Source organism: Argiope bruennichi, chromosome 8, assembly GCF_947563725.1.
Source record: "Argiope bruennichi chromosome 8, qqArgBrue1.1, whole genome shotgun sequence".
NCBI classification, from domain to species: Eukaryota; Metazoa; Arthropoda; class Arachnida; order Araneae; family Araneidae; genus Argiope; species Argiope bruennichi.
In genome coordinates, this window is record NC_079158.1 from 97,644,968 (window position 1) to 97,671,932 (window position 26,965).

Below are 26,965 nucleotides of genomic sequence, written 5' to 3' on the forward strand. Positions count from 1 at the left end.
CTGGATGGATCGTGAAACTTCTCGAACTTTCCAGTATGATCCATTTTGTCGCCAAAGTCGCCAAATTAATCGCCAAGCCGCCAAATGATCGCCAAGTTAGTCGCCACGCTCTGTGTTCATTGACGCTCAGCACGCACAGGACAGATCGTACATCCTGTCTTTCTTACGATGACACTAGTCGTACTGGAAAGCAAAAATGCGAGGTGAGGGAACTTAATGCTTTTAATTGACAGTATGTGAGAGACCATTTCCATCGGCCTTTTGAGGGAAGGTTTATTTTTATCATTAATACACTTAATAACAAAGTGATTTTTAATGTAATGATTACTTTGTATGTTCTTTATAAATAATAAATCTTGTGAACTCTTTCTAAGGGATGAAAGGCCGTGATATTAAAAATAATATTTTAAACAAACATGATCCTTGGTTTTTATTCATCCTAATTTTTGAGCATACCTTTGAGTTATGAATAAGTACAGTCTTAGATGACTAGTGTCATTGATAATATATTTAAAAATAAATGATTTAATATTGATTTTTCTTTCAAATATCATTTTTAAATTTCTTTTTCAGGTCGCCTGAACAGCATACTTTCCTGCAAGGCTCTATTCCCATTTTCCAGAATCTCTTACTGCTCGTATCTGATTCATCTAATTCTTGTGCTCAGATTTTATCATGCTTCTCCGGATGTCGAAGAATATTCTGTTTTATCGGTGGTTAGTTGAAATTTAAATACAAAAATTATTCGTAAACTTAAAAACTTAACCTACAAGAATCCAACGGGTTATTGTATACAGGAGAGAGCATTGCATCTTCGGCCAATTTTCAATATTTAGGTTTTAGGTTTATGGGTGAAATTTGTTATTTAATCTTTGCGACAAAATTGAAGACTTGTAACAAATTTTAAACGAATCCATTCATAGGAAATTTATCTATCTGACTATTCAAATACAAGGTAACTCGATAACTTCAAAAAGCAATGAGCTAGGTAAATAAAATGTGTTTCATAAGCCAGTTAACAGCCTCTGGACAGAGGTGATCACTTTTGTCTAGTAGTTACGTTATGCGGTCACGGCGCCTAGCGTCACAGATTCGATTCTCGCTCAGGCAATTGCCACATAAAATCATACTTTGAATCAAATATGTCAAGTATGTATTTTCTGGGTAGTACTTTAGTATACAGTTTCAGCATCTAAAGTGTTGATGTGTATCAAATTTTGAACCAAACTCATCATTGGTTGGACCATTTGTCGGTTTATATATTTGTATTCATTTAAATCCGTTCACCCAAAAACACAACAAATTAGACGAATGAAATTTAGATTATGTTTTTACTGAAATTGTAGTTCTATATAAAATTTCCTTTCAATCGGCCGAAACAAATAAGTTGTCTCAAGTACTTGGTTGACTTTCTTCGTTATTTTACGAAGCACCAAATGCTCAAGCCGGCGTCCTGGTATAGGGGTAGCGCATCGTCCCCGTGATCTGAGCGTCCCGGGTTCGAATCCCGGTTCGGGCATGGTTGTTCTTCATCTGTGTTCTATCTGTGAGGTGTGTGAATGTGCCCCCCCCCCCCATGTAAAAAGGCGTTGTGCAAGCGAATGCGTGTGTGTGTCATCTTCATGAGCTGGAAGTCAGACTTCTGTCCTCGGGTGCTCAGGGGTCTTTACCCTCAGAAGCTACTGCATCCCCTTTCCGTAGTAACGCGGACAGAACATGATCATCATCACCAAATGCTCATGCACAGGACTCAATGCTCATTCTCTAGTTGAATTAATTTTATGAAAAAATTCTATTTAAGCTTTTTATTTTTAAATGATCGTAAGTAAAATTATTTTGAACTATTCACTTTTTGATGAAAAAAAAAAAGGATTATGTAAAAAGTTGAACTTTCCATTTCCTTCTTAATAAAAAGAGGAAGTTTATTGCCAAATTAATATGCAAGAACTGTCAAAACAGTCAGTTGTCTGTATATGAATGAGTTTCCAAGCTAATGCTTCAAACCTAAGACTTTAAAGAAATATCCGATTTTAAAACTTAATGCATTAAAATATAATTGAAATTAAAATGAAATTATTAAAAATTATTGAAATTAATTAAATCTATTCACATATGTATGTGAAAATACATATGTATAAATTTTTTTTTTATTTTAAAAAGAATTTTTTTTGGTTGAATAATAACAGAAACTTTTGTTAAACATTGTTTCGTTTGTTGTTGCAGATGTGCCATTTTCTTTTCGTATACGTCTGGACATTAATATTTTCCCTGATTGCATCGTTGCTTTTTGAATTGCCCACGGGTAATCTACTCGACTTTATCAGAAAGAGAAGCCGCACACAGAAGAATCAGAAGGGAATTGATTGCAATTAGCATACAAAGAGAGGAAGAGAGACACAAACATCTGTCCAAATACTTGCTCTACTGTATTTAATTTTCTCGATGTAATTTTGCGAAACATAAATCTTATCGAGATGCAAAAACTATGTAACAGATTTATTAATAAAAAAAAGATTTTATATGTAATATTGCTCTTTCATTTGAGTAAAAATGCTTAAATTTTACTTTTAGATACATTTTACTTCTAAACATTAAAAAAAAAAAAAAAAGACGCCTAGTGGCGTAGCTGTAGCGCTTTGCACAGGTCCGAGGTTCGATCCTCGGACTGGGCAAGGTCGACCCAGCCTTTCATCCTTTTAGTAAATAATACTGGGGATTCCGCGTTAGGCTGACCACCCAATCGCGACATATGCCTCGCACCCCAGGGTCTTGAAAGCAGATATGGGCACTGTAAGTCTTGGAATACATTGGGTTGTCGTGCGACTGAGTTTAAGTTGAGTTATACTGAGAAAAAACTGTAATCATCAGAGTATTTCAAAGGAATATGGAAATTTACACTCCCGCACTCAATAAAGAAAGGGAAAAAGAGTAGAAGTTTTTTTTCAAAACTTGCACAATAGATCAGATTAACCCTTTCTAGGACCGTGGGAAGTATGCTTCCCACCAAATTTATCAATCTTTGTATGAAATTATGTAGGTTGGCATACGTTTTTACACATTTTTTTAGTAAGTCAGAAACTTAGATACTTCAGTTCTTTATCTCAGACAAAATGATGCGTCTTGATTTGTTACTTAATTATTAATTAACCAAATTAATTAATTAATCAAATTAAATTTGTCTAATAAGCTAAATGAATCCCTTTTCTTTTTCTAATTTCAAGTCTAAAAATATTTTAACATAATATGACTAGAAAAAAATGGCCCTTTAAAGGGTTAAGAATAATTAAAAATTTGTCTAATTATTTATTTTTCGATCGGCAGTTCTATATAAGTAAATTTCAATCTTCAATATTTCTACCGTCAAGTTAGATAGACGCTCTAAGAAACTCATTTTAGGATTTAACTCTCCTTACAGCTTATTCAAAGCTGTACAAATCGAATCAAAATTGCTATAGTTAGCTTGTTAACACAGCGCGCACTCGCACACACATGCATATATGTATATAACGATATCTCTTAATCTAAATCTGAATTAATATCTTTTTTTAATCTTGAATCACCCTGTACTATTTATTTTATTCTAAACTTTTATTTCATTTCCTGATCAAAATAACTCATTTTTATTTAATTATTTCTAGCATTCGCTCTAGAAAGGTTATAACTGTTACAGTTCTCGCGGCGTAAATGAAGGGGATAAAGATCCCTAACACCCACGGCATTCTTTCCAAAAATATTTAAGATTCATTTTACGGGAATTAACAAGTGTCAAAGAAATATCTATAAGAATCCCTAAGTAAAAGTACAGAGGGAAAAACTTCTCATACGTTTTCTCTTGTGTCCCGGTGAGAACAAATATCTGAAGCTGATCTAAATCCTAAATTGTTAATTATACTTAATAGTCATGCTCAACATAGGTTGTTTGTTACTCATTCATCATTTCAATCGAGCTGAAGATTAAAGGCCACAGAGCCAAAGCGCTTCTCAACCCCCCCCCCCATATCATTGGCATTGGTGAGAACCAACTTGGTTCCATTGATGTGCCCTGAATGGAACCACATGTATAAATCATGCCCTCACTTCTTATAAAGATATCTAAAATTCCTTTTTCGGAATCGACACGTGTCAAAAAAAAAAAAAAAAAAAATCCCTATAAGAATCTCAGTAAAGGCACCAAGAAAAACTTTCTTATTCTTTTTCTCTTGTGTCACAGTGCTAACAGTGGTGGTTCTATCGGTGATCAACTGCATATAAATTATGCCCTACGGTAGAAAAATAAATTAAAGTTAATTCTGCGATAATCATCTCTTTCGCTAAGAATATTGGTTATAGCTCATTTCAATTACATCTCATACGTATTGTTTTGAAGATGTTATCTATATTTTTATCCATCTTTGGAAAGAAAATCATATTCAAATGACTAAAATTGATGGATCTCGGGAGGTTAATTAAACTGACATTGGCACGACTTTCCGGAATATTTCTCTGTGTTAAACTGTACTAGCTTATATATATAAAGTTTCTCCGAATAAAATTATTTTCAAGTCTTTTTTCTAAAAAAATATTAACTATTTAATTATTTGAAACAAAGCAAGCATTAAAACATTGCTAATACATCTGTATTTGGAAGCAAATTTTGAAGTATAAGATGTCCATAATTTAAAGACACTGTTTTGAATTATTCCACAGACGAAACCAGTCATCCAAAATTCGCGAAATTCAGCCAAGATCTGTATTAAAGTATGCAAATTTGTTTAAGCGGAAAGAAATAATTTAATTTTTATTAAATTATATAAAATTGATGAAAATTATAACCATTCATTCCTATTGATCTCAATGATGTCAGATCATTGAGAAAGATTCTAGTATACAAATTTAATCCAACTTGAATTCCCCATTTCATAATTCAAATTTAATATAATGACTCTTAGAAAAAAATTTTATTTTGAAAATTTAAAAAATGTTCCACAAAAAAAATAAACAAAATAAACAATACATATTAGTGCGTTTTGTCACTGCGAATAGTTCTTTTTCCATAACAGCGATGTTCTATTTTACAATGGGATTATCGTTTCTTGATTCCAAAGTCACATAGATCTCTTTTGGTTGCAAAGTACCTTGGCCTTTCAAGAATTCCATGGGCACCTGCAAAGGAAATGTGATTATATCACAAAGTTCTCATATAAATTCTTGATGAAAGACAGACCTTTTACAAGATGAAATTTTAAAATAAAATTTTAATGCTTTTTTACCTTTCTTTTAAACGGTACCCCAAAATTAAAGCAAAATTTGAATTTTCCATCATTTATGCGGTAAAGTGTTGCCAACCTTATTAAAAAAAACCATTTGACAGCTGATAGTTTAAAGTTAGTCAAAATGGAGTGTTACACGATAGAACAACGTGTTAACGTAGGATTTGAATTAAATAAAAAACACAATTTTTTTCTTTAAATTGTTCTATTTTTATTGAATCATAAAGTACACAGGATAGAATTACGTATGGTATAAGATATAGGGTTAATGGCTTCCAGGGCTTTGCTGGTACATATGCACTCTTTTGTCGAAATTTTCCATGATCATTTTGCATAAATGTGGCTACGTTTCGTTGATGCCGCAGTGTTGAATTTCCTCCTTGAATGCGCGTGCTTATGAACATGTAGTCACAAACGTTTGACTTCAAGTAACCCATGAGAAGAAATCTGTGGTGAATAGCATATAAGCCAGTTAACAGCTACGCTACACGAGCATATGCTTTTGTATCCTGGTTATGTTACTGGACTGTGAACCACAAGGTACCAAGTTCTATTCTCGCTCAGATTAATTCGCCAAATTGGTGACCTCGGACGATGAAACTTCAATCTTCGTACAGCTGTTGTGACGCCATCTATCCACAGCAAACCAAAGTTGTCACACTCACATGACGCAGCATCAGCAACCACTCACCCACACACGCTCGCCCTAACGCTTGTCTAATGGGTACAGGCCCATTAGACAAGAGCTAAATACATCACCACTCAACAACCATATCGTTCGTCTCACCTCCGACTCACTGGAGGGAGAGTCTGTGGAGAACAGCATATAAGCCAGTTAACAACTACGCTACACGAGCGTATGCTTTTGTATCCTGGTTATGTTACTGGACCACAAGCTCCCAGGTTCTATCCTCGCTCAGATCAATCCAGAGGGTCAATTCTCAATTTTTTGAATTGTGGCCATCAGACTTCTTTCATTATTTTTTAAGTATCGTTCAACAACGAAAACACGTTATTCTATCGTGTAACGTTCCATTTTCACTAAGCCTAAACTATCTGCTGTCAAATGGTTTTTTAATAGGGTTACCAACACTTAACTTCAAAAATGGTGGCAAATTCAAATCTTGCATTAATTTTGGGGCACTCTTTATATGAAGCACCCAAGGAAAAAGAATTTAATCGCCGAAAAATGAAATCTCGAGATTTGGACGAATCTCTGCAGTTCAGACTTCCTTGATACCAAAGAATATGTTTTTAAAATTATGTCTCTGCTTCTTGCTTACTGTTTTTCTTTCAGTGGAAACGATAACACATTGAATGACGCAATCTAAATTGTAGTTTTGTCAGATAGATCAATTTTTCAAATTACCACATTTATAGATTTCTATCAAAAGTTGCACGAATTCCTACGAAGGGAAATTTGTCTATTTATCTATATGCATGCAAATAGCTCAAAAATGCAAAGAGATATATGGGTAAAATTTGGTATACAGACTCAAATTCGAAATTTTTGATACAGTATCAGCTGCCGTACTGTTTCGGATAGAGTGATCTATAGCACAGTTCGAAAACTGAATTTCATGAAGCATTTATTTTCTCGGTCAAATAATAAAGTACTGTTCGTTTCAGTATCCCCAGGCTACCATTTTTCAACGATTCTACCTCGCTAAGGGGTGCGACATGGAAAGATGAGAGCATTTCCGGAATTCTTAGTTATTTTTTGACCTGGATTTCAGTCTCATAAGATATTTTTTGGTTACATTTTTTTCACTGTACTCAATGGCTGTACTATTTTACTTTAATTCACAATTGCATATTAACTGCATTTATAGCTAGTTCAAAAGGCTAAAAAAAAAAAAAACTTTTAGGACTGGCCCAAAGAATATTTTATATAATATCATTAAATGTGACTAAGAATATCGATCGTAGTTAATCTAAAAATGTTATAAAAAATTTAATATAAAAGTGTTGTAACAGGAAAAAAAATTATTATTTTGCAAAAAAAAAAAAATTAAAAAATGAATTACCAAATTTTAAGAACAGAAATCTTACATTAATTTATCACAATTTAATGTTTAGGCCCCTTAAAGTAAATGAAAATCGCTCTAAGTATTTAATTGCGAATCAGTATCTTTTTCCGCTGTTTCTAGGTATTCTAAGTCCGTGAATAATACGAGTTCCTCTTATTATTAAATGTAAACATTTCCTTCTTTCTTCTTTTCTCTCACTCCTATTTTGACTAAATAAATGCATCCTAACGCATGCTCAAATGGGCCTGGGGGGGTAAGAATCCGAGAATGAACATGTATAATGTACTAATAATAATTTAGTACATAATTATAATTATGTACTAATAATTATTATTAGCATAATGTACTAATTATGCTTTTATAACAGTATAAGCCTGAAAACGGTAATCATTTTCAACCAATTTATATGAAATTCTATGGCGATAAATTTCCAGTCTTCATATATTAAAGCATATAAACTTGCATTATATGTATGCAATACAGAGGAATGAAATATACCTGAGTTTGAGGACATCTGCTAATTTTGTAATTAGCAACGATGTATGCAAGGCAAACCTTGATCTCCATGAGGGCAAACCTCATGCCTACGCAGTTTCGAGGACCTGCACCAAATGGCAGGAATGCATACTGTTCACGTTTTGACTTATTTTCCTGATTGAACCTGAAAATAAATAAACTTCTTGGATGATACTGATTAATACAATAATATGCACTTAAATTTTATTAACTTATCTTCTGCAATTAAATTAATGACAAACATATTTATAGCTCGCATGAAAAGTTAGAATTTGACAAATAAATTTATTTAGTATAAATTTAAATTTATGTCATTTAATTACCCCATATAGGGGTACCTCGAAAATGGTAATGAGAAACTTCCGGTACGGCGGTTGATTCTCTTTTTCCTAGTGGCTAAAACACGTTCTGAAGCCTCCACTTCAATGACGGGACGTACTTCCTACTAAAGGTGTAGGATTCAATCATAATTACCGCCTAAGTATAGTTATGATGATTGTCATTCCATTATACGTAATGATAGAGCAATGCGAGAAAGGCTTGCTTTTGAGATTTGCTTTTATATTATGCTCAAACACTACCGAAGGCTACCTCAGATATGGGAGGATAAATTTTTTGGCATGGTGGTTAGTTCTTGTTTACTTGTGGGCATTATAATGGCGAGGAATTGCTACTACCTCGATGACAGATCGTACCGCTATATGAGGAACTGAAGCAAGTGGCACGCCTTAATAGAAGCTATAATATTGTTACAAACCCGTAATTTTTGCTACCCGGCACGAATAGTGTCATCATGGGAAAAACCGTTAAAACCTTTGTAAGATCTGTCCTGTGCGTGCTGAGCTTGGCGACCATTTGGCGACTTGGCAACGAATTAGGCGAGTTTGGCGACTAAATGGATAATACTGGAAAGTTCGAGAACTTTCACGATCCATCCACTAAGAACCGCGATACGCCCTGATTGGTCTGGAAGATCCTAGCCCCGCCTCCCGGAACTATATAAGACAGGCACTCTGAAGCTGCAGTGAAGTCGGCCTTTTGGCTAAGATCAAAGTGTAGTATCTGTTCTTATCAGCTTAATATCTCACCCACGCAAGCAGCCAATGGGAAAGCTGAGCAGTTAACCACCCTAACCCCTTCCCCTCTCAACATTCTGAGGAGAAAAGTTGGAACTGTCAAGAGTCTCTCGATCCTGACAATCTTAAAGGAGAGCTTCGGATTCGCCGGAATACCTCACCCACCCTCACACGCCACATAGCAGACGTCCCTCATTGGTCGACGACAAATCCTACTTATACCTCGGAGATTTCCCAGTCTAGGTCATTCCAGCTCAAGCCAGGCTTCGTACAACATTGCTATGTTGGAGGTAGCCCACACCGGGCGGGAACTCCTTCAATCATTGCTATCTAATTGTGCTGTAGTGAAGTCATGTGTATCGTTAGAAGAAGTGTGTGTGAGAGTAGTCGGAGTCGCCGACAAGTAAAAGATTAGAAGATTAGACAGCAAGCAAGCTGTTGAACTCGCGATTAATTGCACTGCATTATTACGATTGATTGGCGGTATTTGTAGTAGAAGAAAATTTTGTAACAATATGTTCACCACATTGTTAATTTTAATTTTTGTAAAGGTTCGGTTGTTCAGAGTACTCCGAATTCTAACTCGATGCGGGAGTTGCTCCTTATGGTTATGTTATTCTCACTCTTCTAGTGGGGGTGCCTTAAAATGGGGTTTGATGATTTTCCTATTGATTCTAGTTTTCTTGGCGAATAGAATAACAGCATGAAGTGAATCACTCTCCCTCCGATAAGTCGTATTTCTACACGAGAGTTGGTCTTATGAGTCGTGCCGTAATACGGTCTAATATATGTTCACACAGAATTCGTTTTAATTTTTATGGAGAATCAACTATTCTAAATACTTTGAACAATCATGCAGGCCGGAGGTAAAACTTATGACATGCAATTTTCAATTTTTGGTGGGAATACTTTGGAAGGGTGGGTGTAACTTTGATGTCGATATTTTATTCTCATTTATTATGTTATTCCTTTTTATTTTAATTAAATTATGCTATCCCACTGGAGGACCTTAGATACGGCCAGAAGCTGCTGATTCATTGACTGTTTTAGGTAAGGACTGTTAAGTTGACTGGAGGATACAATTATTGCTTTTTTCTCTTTGGACCATTATCAGCGGCAGGATGTACCTCTGTATGACATGCTCAGTAGGAACTATTTTCCGTCGATCCAGACATGAAACAGACATGGGACAAAAAAAGAGAGGTTGACTTTATAAAATAATGAACTGTGCCAAACAAACACCGATAGGTAAAATAAGTATGAATAACTGAACAATAAAATGAATAAATGTGTGCAAAGAATAGAGAATCGAGATATTAAAAATATTGTAGAACTATTATAAAAAATTTAAAGAATGATAAGACTCGATCCCGGAAATGTTGAATTCCATTGAAAATTATGTCATGCCTATTATATCACCGAGATAATGCCATCTCGTCCATTAAGATTTCATAACTCCAGCATCTTCTAAAATTATTTTTTAAGTTGCATTTTCGTTTTTTTTTTCATCTAATTTACTAATTTTTCCACTAACAGAGTTCGTTGCTCTTAATAACGAACTCTGTTATTTAATTAACTCTTAAAAATAAATAATTCTTTGTGAATATGTTATTTCAAAGGGTTCTTGCATCTCTTTCGCGTATAATAATAATGATAAAATAGTGTAATTCGTTTTTAGATGACCCTCTATTGAGATGAGTCATTGCTGTAGCAGTTGGTGGCCAATAGGTAACAGACTATGATTTTGGTGTTACTGTCGCGATAGTCGGTTAGTCAGTATTCTGCAACTTACGATAGAACAAGAAAAGCTAATTTATAATTTATGTTATTCCAGTGAGAAGTTCCCAGAAACAGTAAACAGATCGCTCCTTCTGGGAATATAAAAATTAATATTTTGCCTCTTTAACAGCGCATCGCTAACAATGAGTTTTTAAGGTTGTTACTTCTTATGGATGTGGTTTTTGCATGAACTTCTTGCAATGGATGTTTTGAGCAGATCACATTAAGTTTTTGCCTAAACTGCTTGTAATGGATGTTTTGAGCATTCACAATATTATTGCCTGACAGGACTTGTCCTTCACTCCCCTAATATGTTGAGATTTGCCAGATGGTATTTTGATCTTTTTTATGTCATTCTCAAGGTTATTATGTCATTATGACCCTGATACATTCAACGACCTTATGTCATTATCTTGAATAAATAAGCAAGATATTATATATATTGGAAGTACAATAATGGCACTGTGGATAGTTAAAGATCCATCGCCGACTATGGGAAGTATCTCTTTTTGAAATTTCATGAATGAGATACTTATAATAGGATCCAACTGGCTTGTTTCTTAGTGCCATTGCTATTAACTGTAGCTGTACGGTCAATCAGTTTTAACCGATGTCCTTAGAGCGGGATGATTTCCTCTTAAAATTGCTTATTCTTGAATAAAATTTTAAATCTAAAAATCTAATCATTACCTAACCTAAAGCATTATGATCTATAACTTAAATATTCTATATTATTATTATTTCTAACAATTTTTTTATTATTTATATAAATAAAAATATTTTATATTCTTGAAAATGTATTAATGCAGGGTTCCCAAAGTTTGAATCGCAAAGTGATAATGAATTTATATGTATCTTTCCAAAATTTGCAAACATTTAATGTGAGCTATGAAGTCACACATTATAACTGTTATTTATAAAATTACAGTTGATAAAAAATGCTTTTTCATCCCAAAATTTCTCGAAAAAAATATAAAAAGATGTAAGGCACAACTTTCAAAAAGAATGTAAGCTGTTTGTCTCAGAATAAATTCAATGAGCCATAAGGATGAAGGAGTTGCTGTACATTCAGGTTTCTAAAAAGAGGGGTCGTAAAGTTTAAGAGGTGATAACATCTGTTTTAGCATGTATCCCATAAAATTAAAAAGTGATTTTTAAAGTAAATATCCTCACCTTTCTGGATCAAATTTATCTGGATCCGGGAAAAATTCAGGATCTCTGTGCATAGCGTAGATGGGAATGGTGAGTATCATCCCTTTTGGAATGGTGATTCCGGTTTCTCCCAGTTTGTATTCAGAAGCAGCTTGCCTCTCAGTTCTAAATAAAAATAAAGGACAGTAGAATAATAGATACAATTATAACTTAATAAGAAATTATTTCATGGCACGACATTTCGAAGCCCTGATACAAAATAGAAAATCAATGTTTTTTTTTTTTACAACTTTACCTTGCATCTATAACTATGGTTATCTATACTTATATAAAACTCAATGTGTGTGTGTTGGCGCTCTACAGGAGAGATCGTTCGATCTGCAGCTACCAAATTTGGCACATGCATACGGTGAATGTCGGGAATGTGCACCTGGGGTCCCTTTTTTTGAATTTTTAATTAGAATTTTAATTATTAATTAAAAACTAATTTTCCCGCCAAAAAATCCTTTCATTTCCCCACCGCCAAATGAGTAAGGCTTCAGTTTTTTTCCCACGCTAATGAAGATAGGCTTAACATACTTTCGACCGATTGGTTCAAACGATTCTTAGTGTCTGATGCATTTAAAATTAAACATTGTTAATGAATCGATCTTTCAGATTCATTCTGAAGTACTTTTGAATTAAAATAAAACAGAATTAAGAAAATTAAAAATTTTTAATCTGCGTAGCGTTACCCCAACTGGCGTAGAAAATTCACGCATTTGCGTTACCATAATTGGCGTAGAAAATTCACGCATGCGCATTCTGTTCTGATTGTTGACAACTCTATTTTTAACGGATACGGACTACCTACTCTATTTTCAACGGTTTTGAAGGCTTAACATATTTCCGACAGATTATTTCAAACGATTCATTTTATTTTCTTAGAGTTTCATGCATTTAAAACCAAACATTGTCAATTAATTGATCTGTTCATGATGAATCTGAGAAAATTTTGTAGAAAACTTCTTGTGATATTACATAAATTAAGAAAGATATTCTTTAGTGCCCATAAGATTTAAATACTCTGCGACTCTGTTTTCAGTACTCATATTAAAAAAAAAATGCTTCGTTTCAGTAAAAAATGTTCTTATATTAATTGCAATTTAACCATTTCCACTTTAATTTAAAGCACAAATTCTACGGGATCTAACAGAAAATTAGAGAGATACAGATTACGTTATGACTGAAGGCCTTTATAATATTATGAATGAATTATATGACTATCAAAATTTGAAGCTTTAAAATATTTTGATGAAGAAGCTATTAAAATAGGAGTTACATAAAACATTTAATTAAGATTGGCGAACCGGCTGGTTGCCAAAGGCAGCTAGTCTTTAATAAGGAAATTTATGGAGGGGGGGGGGGAAATGGTTTCGGAACACATCTAACCAAAATATAAAAAGAAAAACCATAGAACACTCAGTGAACTTAGGTAATGTGTTTCAGTGAGTAACTATTTGTAAAGAGATTATATGTAAATAACATCTTTTAAAAACGTATTTGTCAAATAATAAAAAACAATGATGGCCATATTTGGAGCTAAGCGACTTGATATCCCGTGTTCATTTTCTCCCCTTTCGATTTAGTTGTTATTTCTCTACTCTGTAAGTTACAACTGGCAATTAAATCTATTTGACTCAATTTCTGGCAAAATCTTGAAATCCTTTCTTAAACATTTAATATTTTTTGTAACTTTTAGGGCGTCTTTAAATGAGCTAAGGTAAGAAGATGTCATATATTCTCTAACATTTTATATGCCACCTATATGGTTATAATTTCTATTTTTTCGACAGAGCTAATAGGTACTTTTAAATAGTTGTACCTTTGCAGCATGATTGCAATTCTCTTATGGACTTCAATGTTTTTGTAATACACGTACACTAACAACAGCATCGGTCAAAAAAAGGTATATTTCACAGTCAATTTATTTTAGTTTTTAATCAAATATTAAAATATATTTCTGATAACTGACATATTTTCTATAAATTTCGTGATGCAATATATATATGATGGCAAAATATTTTTAAATGATATTCTAAGCAGAATTTTGGTCAAATAGTTATTAAACACAGATATGTGGTTATTAAGTAAATATTAGGTAATCACTAAGATTTTTCAAAATTTTAATGTGAATTTTGATTAAAAAATAATCAGAATTTTAGAATATTTCTTGCTTATAGTTGGAGCATATAATTGCCCCAAAACCATTTTTATATCACTTTAAATTTTAAATTTTAGTTCCATTTTTTTTCAAATTTTAGTAAATTTTTTAGAAATATGTTTGAGTATATTTTACAATATATTTTAATGTTTTAATGGTTGCTTTATATTTGTGCTCGTAGTGACGATATTAAATTTTTATGAAATCGCCATTATTTAATTTAAAACAAGTTTAAAAAGTAAAGAAAACAGTTTAAAAAATACGATAAATAAAGAAAATAATTTAAAACATTTAAGAAACAAAGACTGACGAATCAAACAAGAAACGCTATCATCCTAATATGTTTCGGAGTAGTCGTTCCAATCTCATCTATTTGTTTATTGTATCTATTAGACAAAATTATTAAAGACTGTTCTATTTAAAAATCAGTTTTAAATAAAAATTAAGTTGTGCTGTTCGTTGAATTGATTAGAAGTCGAAATATTTTCTTACCTTACTGCCGGTGGATAAAGACGTAAAGTTTCTGAAATGACATTGTCCATATATTTCATGCTTTGCAAAGCATCATATGTCAACTCACCCTATATAAGAAAATAAAAGTTCAAAATTTTGAATTTAAATAAACATAACATTACACAAGACTGATAATAGTAAAATATATTAACAAATTTTTAAAAGATTAAATGGCATTATTTCGAGTGTATCAAGCTTTAAATACGCAAGGTGCAAAAAAAAAAAAAAAAAAAAAAAAAAAAAACATTTTCTTATACAATTTCATTTGATACAACATTAATTTAAAATAGATGGCAAAAATGTTGTTGTTTCTTATGGCACTTGCCATGGGCAAGCCCGCTGTTCGAAGACAGCCGATTTAAGCCTAGGGGGGGGGCGCCTCTTGTTTCTATAGTAGCGCCATCTTGGGCCAAGAGAACGACTTAGCTACACACACGTCACAACCCTTTTTACGGTTCACTCAACCGCAGATAGTAATTTAGACCTGAATCTGAGAACCATCACCCCTGATCCAGTACCCTCTCGACATGGAGGACTTTGTGACCACGACAGATTTAACGCGCGTCAGCCACCAAGCACGCGGGGAATCTTCGGCCGGCGGGGTTCGAACTCGCAACCTAAGGGACGCGAATCCGACGCTCAACCAACCAGGCTATCCCGGGCTTCTGGGAACAATGTAAAAGCAAGTAGAGAACCAAAATAAGTATTTTTTGTAATGGAATGCATACCCATAAATCCTGTAACTAAAGTTATAAAGGGCGCTGTTTCTTGCAGTTTATCGCTTGAGGTTGATAAATTTATATTATATGATAGAAGATAGATATTATAGATAGATATAGAACCAAGATACTTTCAGATTGCATATCTCCTTACATTTCTTTAAAAGGGTGAACGGACTGACCTTAACCCTCCTAGCGTCAAATACAAGAAATCTTAGCTAATTTTTTTTTCTTCAGAGTGGCAAGCCCGAGATATCTCGAGTAAAAAAAAATCGCTTAAAATATCAGACCCAAGATTTTGAAGGTCTGTTAATGATTGACCGTCAGGGGGCCTATCTTTCAACTCATGATGAATTAAGCTTTGACTATAAGAATATTCTACTTGAACTCACTTTTTGCAGTAAAGGGTTATTCAAGAAAATATTGTAGGTCCAACCAGAACTTGTTGAAGAAAATGATTTGCGTGCACTTACTTTTAAAGAAAGTTAATTATTATTTGCAAGTATCGCCAATGGTCTTGCTTGCTCTGTGCAAGCCTTACTTTTACATGCAAATATAGTACATATGTTCGGGAAGATATAAAGGTGTTTTTGTTTAAATCCGAAATTTTTCCATATACATTTTGCTTGTAATATGCAAAATGTCCAACCAAATGTTATAAAACTTAATAAGTAATAAAATGCTATAGATGCAATATAACAAGCAAAATCCGATAAACAGATTTGACATTTCGAAACTAAATGGATATTTATGATAACGATTTTTAATACCGCATCTGCGAGGCGTAACATACTTTTACTTTAATATCTTCGAAGCTACATATAAAAGTCAGCTAATAAACTGAATTTGCCAAGCCGGAGATTTTATCTTTTGCTTTAAATGAAGTTATCTAATATGGATAACTTACGTTTGTTTCTTCCAAAGCATCAACTAATTCTTTGTGAACTCTTTCTTGAATGTCTTCATAAAGAGCTAGATTATACATCACAAAAGACAGGGTGGAGGCTGTCGTGTCGTAGCCGGCGAGGAAGAAAATGATGCACTGGGCTACAAGTTCGTTGATTGTGAGTTCTGAAAGGAAATGAATAAAGAATGCAGAAGCTGATATAGATTTTAATTTTGTCGAACCATTATTTGAATTTTTGTTGCGAAAGTTTTTTAAGAGGCAAAACTTGTATTAAAAAACGCATTAAGTTTATTAAATTAAACCATTTTCAGCAGTGATTAAATCAGAACTTTCGGCGTGGTAACAATGCAAATACTTACAGCTTCTCTATGGCAATAATAAAGTTGCTAAAAGGTATAGTTTATATTGTGAAGCTATTGAAAATAGTGATGATTTGCGCAACCTAAAAGCAATCCGGTATTTTTCATAATGCCAAGGATTTTTTTTTTAATTAACCGAATGACATTGAACAAGGAAACATTAAACAAGTATTCTGAATAAATTGTTAGAAGTAAAAAAAAGTGAAAAATTTGTACAAGTGTTAGAACTAATTAGAACTAACTTTACTAAAATCGAAGCACTCTTAAGGATTTTAAAAGATAAAAAAAAAAGTCAATGTGTTACAATACAAAACATAACTATTTCCGTTTATTACGTGCAGATCCGAGATTCAGAAAGTGAAATCCTAGCTCTACGAAATATAAAGTGTAATCAGAAGATAACTAAGATGTCATCGGTCTTCATTCCATCAGGGCATTTACACAGAGAACAAAACAGATTCGAAGTTATTAAAACACACATCTTTATTATCTATGGCAGCTAGTGGCTTAAAAATATTTCGTTGGAGGAATCATGGAAAACCAAGTTATGCATACGAGATTTATTTGAAACTAATACAGTCACCATTCTCGGTTTAGTAATCGGGCACTAAAGGTGACTGGTTTAATATCAAACATTCTTTTATATCATTTATGTTAAAAAATTATTTATTTTGATAAATATAACCGTGATTGCTTTTTTTTTTACATATTCCTTATTATTAAGTTTGAGCCGGGATATAATATTTCTAATCAGTAGCTAGCTATTATAATAATTATTTTTATTGTTTATTCTATTATTTTAAAATCTGAAACGGGTGGATAAAATTGTTAATTTGGTTGCATCTTACCAGAGGCTCTTTGCTGGCTCTATCATTATATTATACCAGCCGCCTTTGGCGAACAGCCGGTTCGCCAGTATTAATGCTGATTAAAATATCCAATTAAAATTTTATGTAACTTGGTCTGATAAAAGATTTTTTAGAAAATATTTTTAAGCTTCAAATTTCGATAGTTATAAAATTTACTTATACTATAATGTAGGCCTTAAGCCATTCTGTTCATTGTACTACGCATCTCTCTCTAATTAAACCCTATTTGTCTAAAATAAAACTGTCTCATTGAATTAATAATATAAGTATTGTAAAAGATAATATAAACATTTCCTTTTATTTAATTTTCAAAAATATCATATTTTATATTTATTTCATTTTATACTGACCCGTGCTAAAAATTACGCTTTTATATGCTTAATTTCCAGTAACAGTAAACTTATTTTTTCTACTTGAGCTTTTATCAATGATATAGCAACACGTTGATTGAAAATTTTTTCTCATTAACATGCACGTACAAGTGCGTTTTAAATTTTATTTTTATTTCGTGAGAAAAAAAATGTTGAAAAATATGATTAAATTATTTTTAAAAAATTCATTAAAATAGAATTTTTTTTGAGTAAAACGTTAGTATCATTGAAAAGATTATGTTTTAAACTTCAATATGATGTAAAAATCAATTTTATGCTGTAATATTTTCGTATGTTATAGCGGAAAAACGCTAAAAATTAGCTTAATTTTTAATTGATGTAAATTCTAATTAAAAATAATAATAAAAAAATCTCTCCGAGGTGAACATTCCTGGCCCCCAAGGTATATACATGTCAAATTTGGTAGCTGTAGGTCGAATGGTCTGGCCTGTAGAGCGCCATCACACACACACACACACACACACACACACACACACACACACACACACACACACACACATTGAATTTTATTATAAGTATAGATTACCAAAGTTGCATTGTTAGTATATTGTCCATAGCACACTCAATTTCCCGTATGTATAAAAAATCATAACAAATTGTTGACCAACCTTTAAATGTATATAAAATGTCAAATTTTTTTGTTAAACTACCTAAAAAGTAGGCAAATTTGTCCGAGACAATTTTCTGTTAATTAAGGTTTTAAAAACACTACATTATACATTCCGTCTCAAAGACAATATTTCTCAAGTAAAACAAACTTTTTTGTATTTTTTAACCATTTAACGCGTAAACCCGAGTACAATTCGGCTACTAGTTACTGACAAATGTGTGCAAACCCGAGTTCAGCTCGGGCGTTTAAAATTTTATGGTTACTCTTCGATGCAGCAACGAACGTAGCTCGGGCACATACGTATACGTAAGGTATAGAATCTATAATCAATTATTATGTTTTCGTGAAAAAAATGCGGTTAAAGGGTTAATCTAAATGAACAGTTTTAGGCAGTTTTCATAAAGAATAACTGATTACCTTTCTTAGTGACGTTCTTGAATACTTGATGATCAGTGGAAACTCCTCCATACATAGATGCCATGTCTTCAGCTTCTTTTTCTTTTATTTCCGATTTCGGATCTTCTGACAGTTCTTTCGCGGTGTCCATCAGCAACTGAAGGAAGTCGTTTCTAGTCTTAAAAATAAAAATAGCATATTAGAACTGTTAAATAGTTAAAACATTTTTTTCTCTTCTTGCAATCGAATGCTATGCTGCTCAATGCCCATACACAATATAGAGTTAAAAGAGTTACATCTCAGGAAACTACTCACCTGACCTGTCTTTTTTCTCTGAGCTATTATGTCAAGCGTGACATCACGGAAGAAATTGATTCCATTTGGTGGAAATATCGATATTCCCATGAACTTTACGAAATTAGGAAACAGAACTGGAAGAGAAAAAAAAACAGTTCATAGTATTCAGCAAGAGATAAATGATAAAAACATGTATGATGAATTTATGTGAAGACTGTATTTAGAAGTAAAGTGACATTTTTGAATGCGCTTAGTAATCATTAAAATATAATAACAGCCAACAGTTTTTTTTATAAATACCAATGTATATATTCTGGAAGTATATGTTAGCTTTATTGAAGTTCTGCATTTCTTGGTTTTTATTTAAAAGCGTAAAATTCAGATTTTCAAAGAGGCCAAATTGTAGGAGCCCGTCTAGCTGGAGCAAGTGTAACCGAAACATCCCAACTTTTAGGCATTTCTAGAGGTACGGTGTCTAAAGTCATGACAACATACACACAGCGTGGCAAGACAAGCTCAGAAAAGCAAAATAGTGGGCGGTGAGAGTAGCTCAGTGAAAGAGATCGGCGGGTATTGAAGCGGGTTGCAGTGTCTAAAAAGCAAATAACTACTAAAAAAGTGACCGCAGAGCTTAATGCCCATTTAGATTGTCCAGTGTCTGTGATTACAGTTAGAAGGCACCTTCATAAACAGAACATTTATGACAGAGCAGCAATTCCCAAGCCACTTGTCACAGATGTTAATGGTGAACGTCGTCTACAGTAGTGTCACACACAAAAACCTGGTCGAATGATAAGTGGAAGAAAGTAATATGGTCTGCGAATCGTGTTTCACACTTTTCCCTACAACAGAGCAGGTGCACGTTTGGAGGACACCTACACAAGCGTATGATCGTGATTGTCTCCTTCTAGCTGTCAAGCATGGAGGTGGATCTGTCATGATATGGGCAGCCATGTCGTGGTTTTCTTCTGGGCCAATTGCAACCTTGAAAGGAAGGATCACTGGGGAGAAGTATAGAGAAATTTAGCTGACCAAGTCCATCTTATGATACAAACTCTGTTTCCTGCAAGAAATGGATGATAATGTCTCCTATCCATGCAGCGAGACTTGTCCAATTATGGTTTGATGAACACGAGGATGAAGTTAAACATGTCCCACACAGTCACCCGACTTCAATTGTTACTGTATTGTTATGGCCTATTTTAATGTGTTGAATATAGAATCGATATCCTCCACCGGCATCTCCCCCAGAACTTTCACAATATCTCCTGGAAAAATGGTACAATATTCCTCTAAGCACTATTCAACATTTGTATGAATCGATTCCTAGGAGGATCCAAGCTGTATTATATACCAAAGGTGGTCCTGAACCATACTAATAAAGGATTCTTTATAAATCTAAGGTTTACCATTATTTTGATAACCACCTCTATATATATACACTTAATCAGTTCGAAATTTGTAAAGAAAAGCTCCTTTCCATAGATAAGATTTCTTTTCAAGAAATTTCGCTGAGAGAAGCAGCTGCAGGTAATTCGAGAAGCGGTGGGCAAGTCTATACACGCTGTCATTGCAAAAGGAAGTGTTCCACAAATAAATGCAGTTGTAAAAGCAAGGGCCTCTTGTGCAATTCAAAGTGTCATAATAGTTTAAGTTGTTGCAATAAATAAGATTTGATTCACAAAATTTTGTAAATTTTTTATTACTATTATTTTATTTTCTCATTTAGAACGTACTGTCTAATGAAGTAAGTTTTTTACTTCTATTATTTTCCTTTCTCATTTTGAAAGTACTGTGTGTTTTAAGTTCTTAGTAATTCCTCTCAGAAAGAGAGGCGAAAACGGAGAAAAAAATATAAATCTCGAACATGTTCAACATTCACCATTAGTGCATAGTGAATATATATATATATATATATATAGAGAGAGAGAGAGAGAGAAAGATAAACAGATTTTTGTGCATTTGAAAGAGAAATTTAAGAAACATATTTGGTGGAATTAAATGTGATAATTATTGGGGAAAAAGAAGCAAATCGTAAATTAAAAAAAATATTTAAAGAATCAGGTATTAAATTTATAGCAACAAAGAAGATTAAATGGGCATAGCATTTAATAAGATTAGATCTCAATCGAGTCCCTGAAAAGATCTTTTTGGCTAAATTAATTTGCGCCTGAAAAAGAGAGAGAGACAAAACTGAGGGGAATTCACTGCCTAGAAAAAGACTTGAAAACTATTACGGCGAAAAATCTGAAAAACGTAGCCAAGAGTAGGATGGTGTGAAATGGAATTCTTCTTCATTGGTGTTACAGGGTCCATCCGGAATTATCACGCCAATGAAGAAGAAGAATTACATCCTCGACTTACATTGAAATTGCAAAATTAGATGTACTAAATTATTAATAATTTATCCGTAGCATTGTGTAAAATTATTCGTTTTAGAAAGTTCTAGAAGTTTTGACCTAGAGTATAAATTCAAGCGTATGCTTTAGTTTCTTTGAATATATTATATTATAATTTTTAATCGATCTTTTTATTTTAATTTTACTTTACATTTGGAATAAACCAAACTGTTTTCTGAAACTGACTTTTCATCATAAATATATTCTAAATTCATTATATTATTTTAACACATATATTGTTCAATTTGGTTTTGACATAAAAAAAGGAAACGTACAATACGTGAGTACTCTCCAGTTAACTTTTGGCCTGAATATCATCGTTGCCATCCGCACAAATTCGTTTTCAGGATCGTTATGGGAATCGAGCTTCGTAGAAAATGCTGAACTGGCAATCACATCCATAGTGAAGGCTCCAAAAATTCTGAAAATAAGCAAATATATAAATAAAGAGAAACGAAATGCGTAATCTAAATTTGTGCTCTCTTACGAAACATAAAGACATTTTTAGAATTATTATTATTATTATTTTAGTTAGAACTTCTACATTAGGAAATATACAATAAAACACCTTTCATATGCCTTTTTAAGGATTTATTTATAATGAAATATAAATGAAAAGACGTTTAATCAAAATTTTAATCAACAGCTTTTTTTTATTATAAATATAATACCTACTTATGGAAATTCATATAAAAGTAATCATTTTAAAGTTTTTCTTGAAGTCAGTACTAATATATTAGGGCATTGTTATGAAAATAATAAGTTTTAGAATAAATATTTCCTTATAACTCATAATAAATTTTTTGTTTATTAAATTTTTGCTATATGCTATATTAATAATCACAAAAAAAAAATCATTTTGTAAAGCAACATTCAGAAAAAACCCCCCGAAAATCTGTTCTTGGCTTATATAATAAAAAGTTGAACAAGCTCATTATGGATAACGATGCTTTATTCCTCAAGAAATGCACAAAAACACAGCAATATAGTACAGCCGAAGCAGAAAGCAGCAGAAAAGCAGCATTTGCAGTAATAATTCTGTTCTAATACTTTTTACCCTTTAAAGAAAAACTATACTAAAAACTAGTTAAAATGAACAATGCGCAAAACCTTGTGGTGAAAGCTTACAAGCCAGTTAACAGCTACGCTGCCCGAGCAATTGCTTTTGTATCGTGGTCATGTTACTGGGCTGCGAACCACAAGGTCCCAGGTTCTATCCTCGCTCATCCCAATCCGCTATATTGGTAACCTCGGACGATGAACCTTCAACCTTCATACAGCTATTGTGGCGCCATCTACCCGCAACCAAAGTCATCAGACTCACTTGACGCAGCAACAGCATCAGCAACCACATACGCTCGCCATAACGCTTGGCTCTACTCAAATGGGTACAGGCGTATTAGAATCAACAACCAATACATCACCACTCAACAGTCATATCGTTCGTCTCACCTCCGACTCACTGGAGGGAGAGTCTGTGGTGAAAGCTTATAAGCCAGTTAACAGCTACGCTACCCGAGCAATTGCTTTTGTATCGTGGTCATGTTACTGAGCTGCGAACCACAAGATCCCGGATTCTATCCTCGCTTATCCCAATCCGCCACAACCTCATGTTATACAAGGAATTTCTCAAATACCCAAGTCGTTTTAAAGAGAAGTTACGGAAGTTTCGGGTTGTTTTGAGATTATATACATATTTAAATAATAAAATGATTACACAAATATGCAAAATACATATTTTATTACATTGTAAATTAACTTACCTTTTAAGTTCTACCGGTTCGTCGTTCTTAGTAGCTTTTTTGAAATTTTGTATAGCCGTCTCCGAACATTCTTTAAAAATTCCCATCATCTGGAAAATGTGTTTTTAATTACAGAAAAATACGGTAAAATTCATAAATACAAACAAGCAAACGTTTAAAAAGAATTTTAAAGAAGGTAGATTTAATTGAAAATATTTGTCATTATTATTATTATTATTTCATATAGTTTTACGACGTGTCATTAAATCCATTTCATTCATTAATTACATAAATTTTATTAATTATCCTCTCATTACCAATTACGTGGGTGGGTGAAGACAATTCAATATTATAATATATTTCCGTTTGGATAAATAATTTTAACTATTAATAAAGATGTATATGTGTGCAAGGTTTTGGTGTCGGCACTTTGCTGGACAGACTGATTGGCCAGAAGCAATCAAATCCAGTATATATATGTTTTGGAGGGTCAAATTATATAACTGAGAGCATTTTTTTGGGGGGGGGGGTATTTCAATTAGTTAAAAGTTAAACGAAATTTTGGCGATTTACTGCAATAACTTCAGAAAAAATATTAATACAAAAATGAAAAATCTTAAAATTCAAGAAGAAAAAATACAACAGGCTACAAATTCTTACAATGATAAAATCATACATTTAAGATCAATCAGTGATGAAATGAAAAAATTTGTAGTTTTTTTTCCCCCCTTGATAGATATGAAGCTCCAATAAAAAGACCGATGATGCCAATAAGCGGCAATAAAGCTCCTCTTTTTTTCCCCGCCTCCTTTCTCTTCTCTAGAAAGCTTTAATTTGGTGTTGCTAGATCAGTAATAGTAAACAAAAATGGTGACTTTGAAATAACCTTGAATCTCGTTGCTGAAGGGATTCGGTTTGACCTTGACAGAAGTAAACAATCAGACGGAAAGAAAGGTTGAAGTCAAGGTCGTACATAGTGGGTAGAAAGGACTAGTAAAATTGGGAGTCTGTTTAGTCTACGAACGAAATGGAGCTTTCTTTTCCAGTTCTAAATATTTTTTTATCTACTACTTTTTAAACATTTTATTTTTTATTTTTAGTTGCATTTAAATAAATACTTATAGATAAAGGCTGGAATACAGGAAAAAAAGAGCTTCAAAAATTAATCTTCAGTTTAAATTTTCATTAAAATTATTAAATATTAAGGTATTATTTAATTAAATTTTCGTTGTTAAAAACGTTTCTATCTCAAATAAATTGGTTAATAATTTATTATCAAATCATTTTATTTATGTATTTATTTTTATTTTTTTGTATTTATTTATTTATTACTATTTGAAAAAGTAAACATACAAATGTTTCAGATTGGCATTACTGTGCAATCAGTATAAACACATAATTACACATAAATTAATTACGCATAAATGCTAGCAAAAAAAGATTACTAGAAGCTACTATACAATTAATTATTCACAAATGATATATAGACATGAGTGTTATGGCCATTTGATCTCGATAAAAAAGCTATGATGTATGTATCTAGCTTCAAGATTATGTAGCTTCAATACAAGCCTTTCGTCTTTGAAACATTCATTTCTTTTTCTTCCTTTCTGTCTTTCTTCTTGTAAATCTCGCAAATTCCACAGCTTAACCCTGTCTTCCGTAGTTCAGTAGTTGAATGTCAACAATATATGAAAATTGTTTAGTTACGAAAAAGTAATGAAGGCATAATCAAGTCAAAATGTCTCCTTCTAAGCAAGCATTCCGACACTTTAATTTTATAGAATTTTTTAAAATTTAGATTAGCATTAAACTATACGTTCTGTATGTTTACATATTCCATAAATATACCGCAGAAGTCAAATGACTTCTAATGAATCAAGACTTTAAAATTTTACTGCACATCGAATTATTCAATTTCATTCTATAATAACATATTCAAGGTTTTCACACATTAACACAAACTTAGAAATGAAAATTCATATTTTTATTTAAATGCACTATTTTATACTTACTTTCTAAACAGAATTTCCATTAGCATTATGTTAAAAGTTGAAAGGATAATTTAAGAAAAGCAATGTTTTAATTTCATTTTTAACTCACTCGTTTTATCTTTCCTGTAGAAAATGTAGGCGTGATGATGGTTCTAATTCTTTTCCAATCCTCTCCAGTCACAGAAGAAACATTGTTGTCCATGATAGGATCTCCTGAACTCAGAGGCTAAAATAACAGAAAAAAAATCATTAAAAAATTAGTTACAGCATGCAATATCAATTTATAATAATACATTCTTGTCAAAATATTGTTCCTCAAATGACAATACCATAGTACTGACCTGTCAATGGAAACATGGAATCTGTTTGATTTCTTTTCTAAGATTAATCTATTTCAAAAGCGAATGTATTTGATGAACATCGAAAACGATCAAATTTTTATTATTCAAATTCGATTATTATTTTTTTATTATTCAATTAATATTTATTCAGTATTCAAATTATTATTTCAAATTCAATAAACATGTATCTATAGAATTTTTTTTTTTTTTTGAAATTTTTAAACCGGATCTCTACAATTTCATATTAATATCTTCTAACAATGTATATGTATAATGATAGCTTTTAATTTAATTTAAATCCTAATTAATTTTCTAATTTTAATCTTAAATTAGTCCATGCGAACTTCATACTAAAATGTTCATTTCTTTCTTGATTAAAATCCAACTTTTTTTATTTAGTTATTTCTAATAAACGCTTAAAAAATTTCTGACTCCTTTGTTTCTCACGCTGTCAGTGAGGGGATAAAAATCATTAACACTCATGCATTTTTTCCGAGAGATACCTAAGATTCCCTAGCCTAAGTCAACGTGCATCTAAAAAATCCCTATCAGAATCGCGTAACAATCTATCTATATAATAAGGAAAAAAATTCTGTCTTTTTCACTCTTGTCTTCTGGTGGAAACGAATGTATCGTGCTTTTGTTCCAGTGAAAAAAATTATGTCTGCTGTGGTAAAATAAACTGAAGTTGATTCAAAAAGTCTCTTCCTTACGGCCACATAACTGCCAAAATTATACTACATGCATATGTGTGTGTGTGTGTGTTGAGACTCTACAGGCTACACAAATCTGTAAAGCGCCTACTTAGGTGCTTGATCTAGAATTACCAAATTTAGACAATATTTAGTTTAGAATGCTGAAATGTTACTGGATGGTGGACACTACAATGATACTGTCTTGTCATCAACTGCCTATAGGTCAACGGCCTATAGGTCAATACTAAAAGTTATTGGAGTAGAATTTCTGTCGTTCCATAGTGTCAAGAGCCTAACTGAGGGGAAAATAAGATCTCCATGAATCTGCATTTTCAAGACAGAATTATAATAACCGTAATAATGAAATAGGTGTAAGTTAAGTGCCAAACATATTAAAGATGTAGGTGTAGAATAAATTATTTTATTATAAATAAAATCACTGACTATTTATCCCTAATATTTTTTCTGTCTTGTTTTTAAATCATTTCTGCCAAATGATAAATTAACATTCTTAATTGGATTAATTTTTTATTAATGATTATATATAAAATGAAATAATTATTAATAATTATTTCATTTATATCTAATCATTACAATTATTTCATTTTATATAATCATTAATAATTATTTCATTTATATTTAATTATTATAATTATTTTCATTTTACATAATCATAAACACGTCAATGATATATCAAATAAACATCAATACAAACTGTACTTTATCT

General features: G+C 32.4%; 2 protein-coding genes across 5 annotated transcripts in view; one reads left to right on the forward strand and one right to left on the reverse strand.

Moving 5' to 3' along the window:
• Positions 1 to 2,488, forward strand: part of LOC129981546 (nose resistant to fluoxetine protein 6-like) — a 41,189-nt gene extending 38,701 nt beyond the window's left edge. For all 3 annotated transcript variants that reach the window (XM_056092419.1, XM_056092420.1, XM_056092421.1), the window contains 2 exons: positions 574 to 716; positions 2,224 to 2,488. In XM_056092419.1, the coding sequence (XP_055948394.1) occupies positions 574 to 716; positions 2,224 to 2,373 (293 nt within the window). In that variant the 3' untranslated portion in view covers positions 2,374 to 2,488. The remainder of the gene's footprint in view (positions 1 to 573; positions 717 to 2,223) is intronic.
• Positions 2,489 to 4,918: 2,430 nt separating this feature from the next.
• LOC129980815 (cytochrome P450 3A24-like) overlaps positions 4,919 to 26,965 on the reverse strand; it is a 33,201-nt gene continuing 11,154 nt past the window's right edge. For both annotated transcript variants that reach the window (XM_056091205.1, XM_056091206.1), the window contains exons 6-15: positions 25,312 to 25,428; positions 23,230 to 23,318; positions 21,742 to 21,887; positions 19,086 to 19,201; positions 18,792 to 18,948; positions 16,145 to 16,308; positions 14,498 to 14,586; positions 11,824 to 11,967; positions 7,778 to 7,940; positions 4,919 to 5,142 (exon numbers count right to left, since the gene is read on the reverse strand). In XM_056091205.1, the coding sequence (XP_055947180.1) occupies positions 5,047 to 5,142; positions 7,778 to 7,940; positions 11,824 to 11,967; positions 14,498 to 14,586; positions 16,145 to 16,308; positions 18,792 to 18,948; positions 19,086 to 19,201; positions 21,742 to 21,887; positions 23,230 to 23,318; positions 25,312 to 25,428 (1,281 nt within the window). In that variant the 3' untranslated portion in view covers positions 4,919 to 5,046. The remainder of the gene's footprint in view (positions 5,143 to 7,777; positions 7,941 to 11,823; positions 11,968 to 14,497; positions 14,587 to 16,144; positions 16,309 to 18,791; positions 18,949 to 19,085; positions 19,202 to 21,741; positions 21,888 to 23,229; positions 23,319 to 25,311; positions 25,429 to 26,965) is intronic.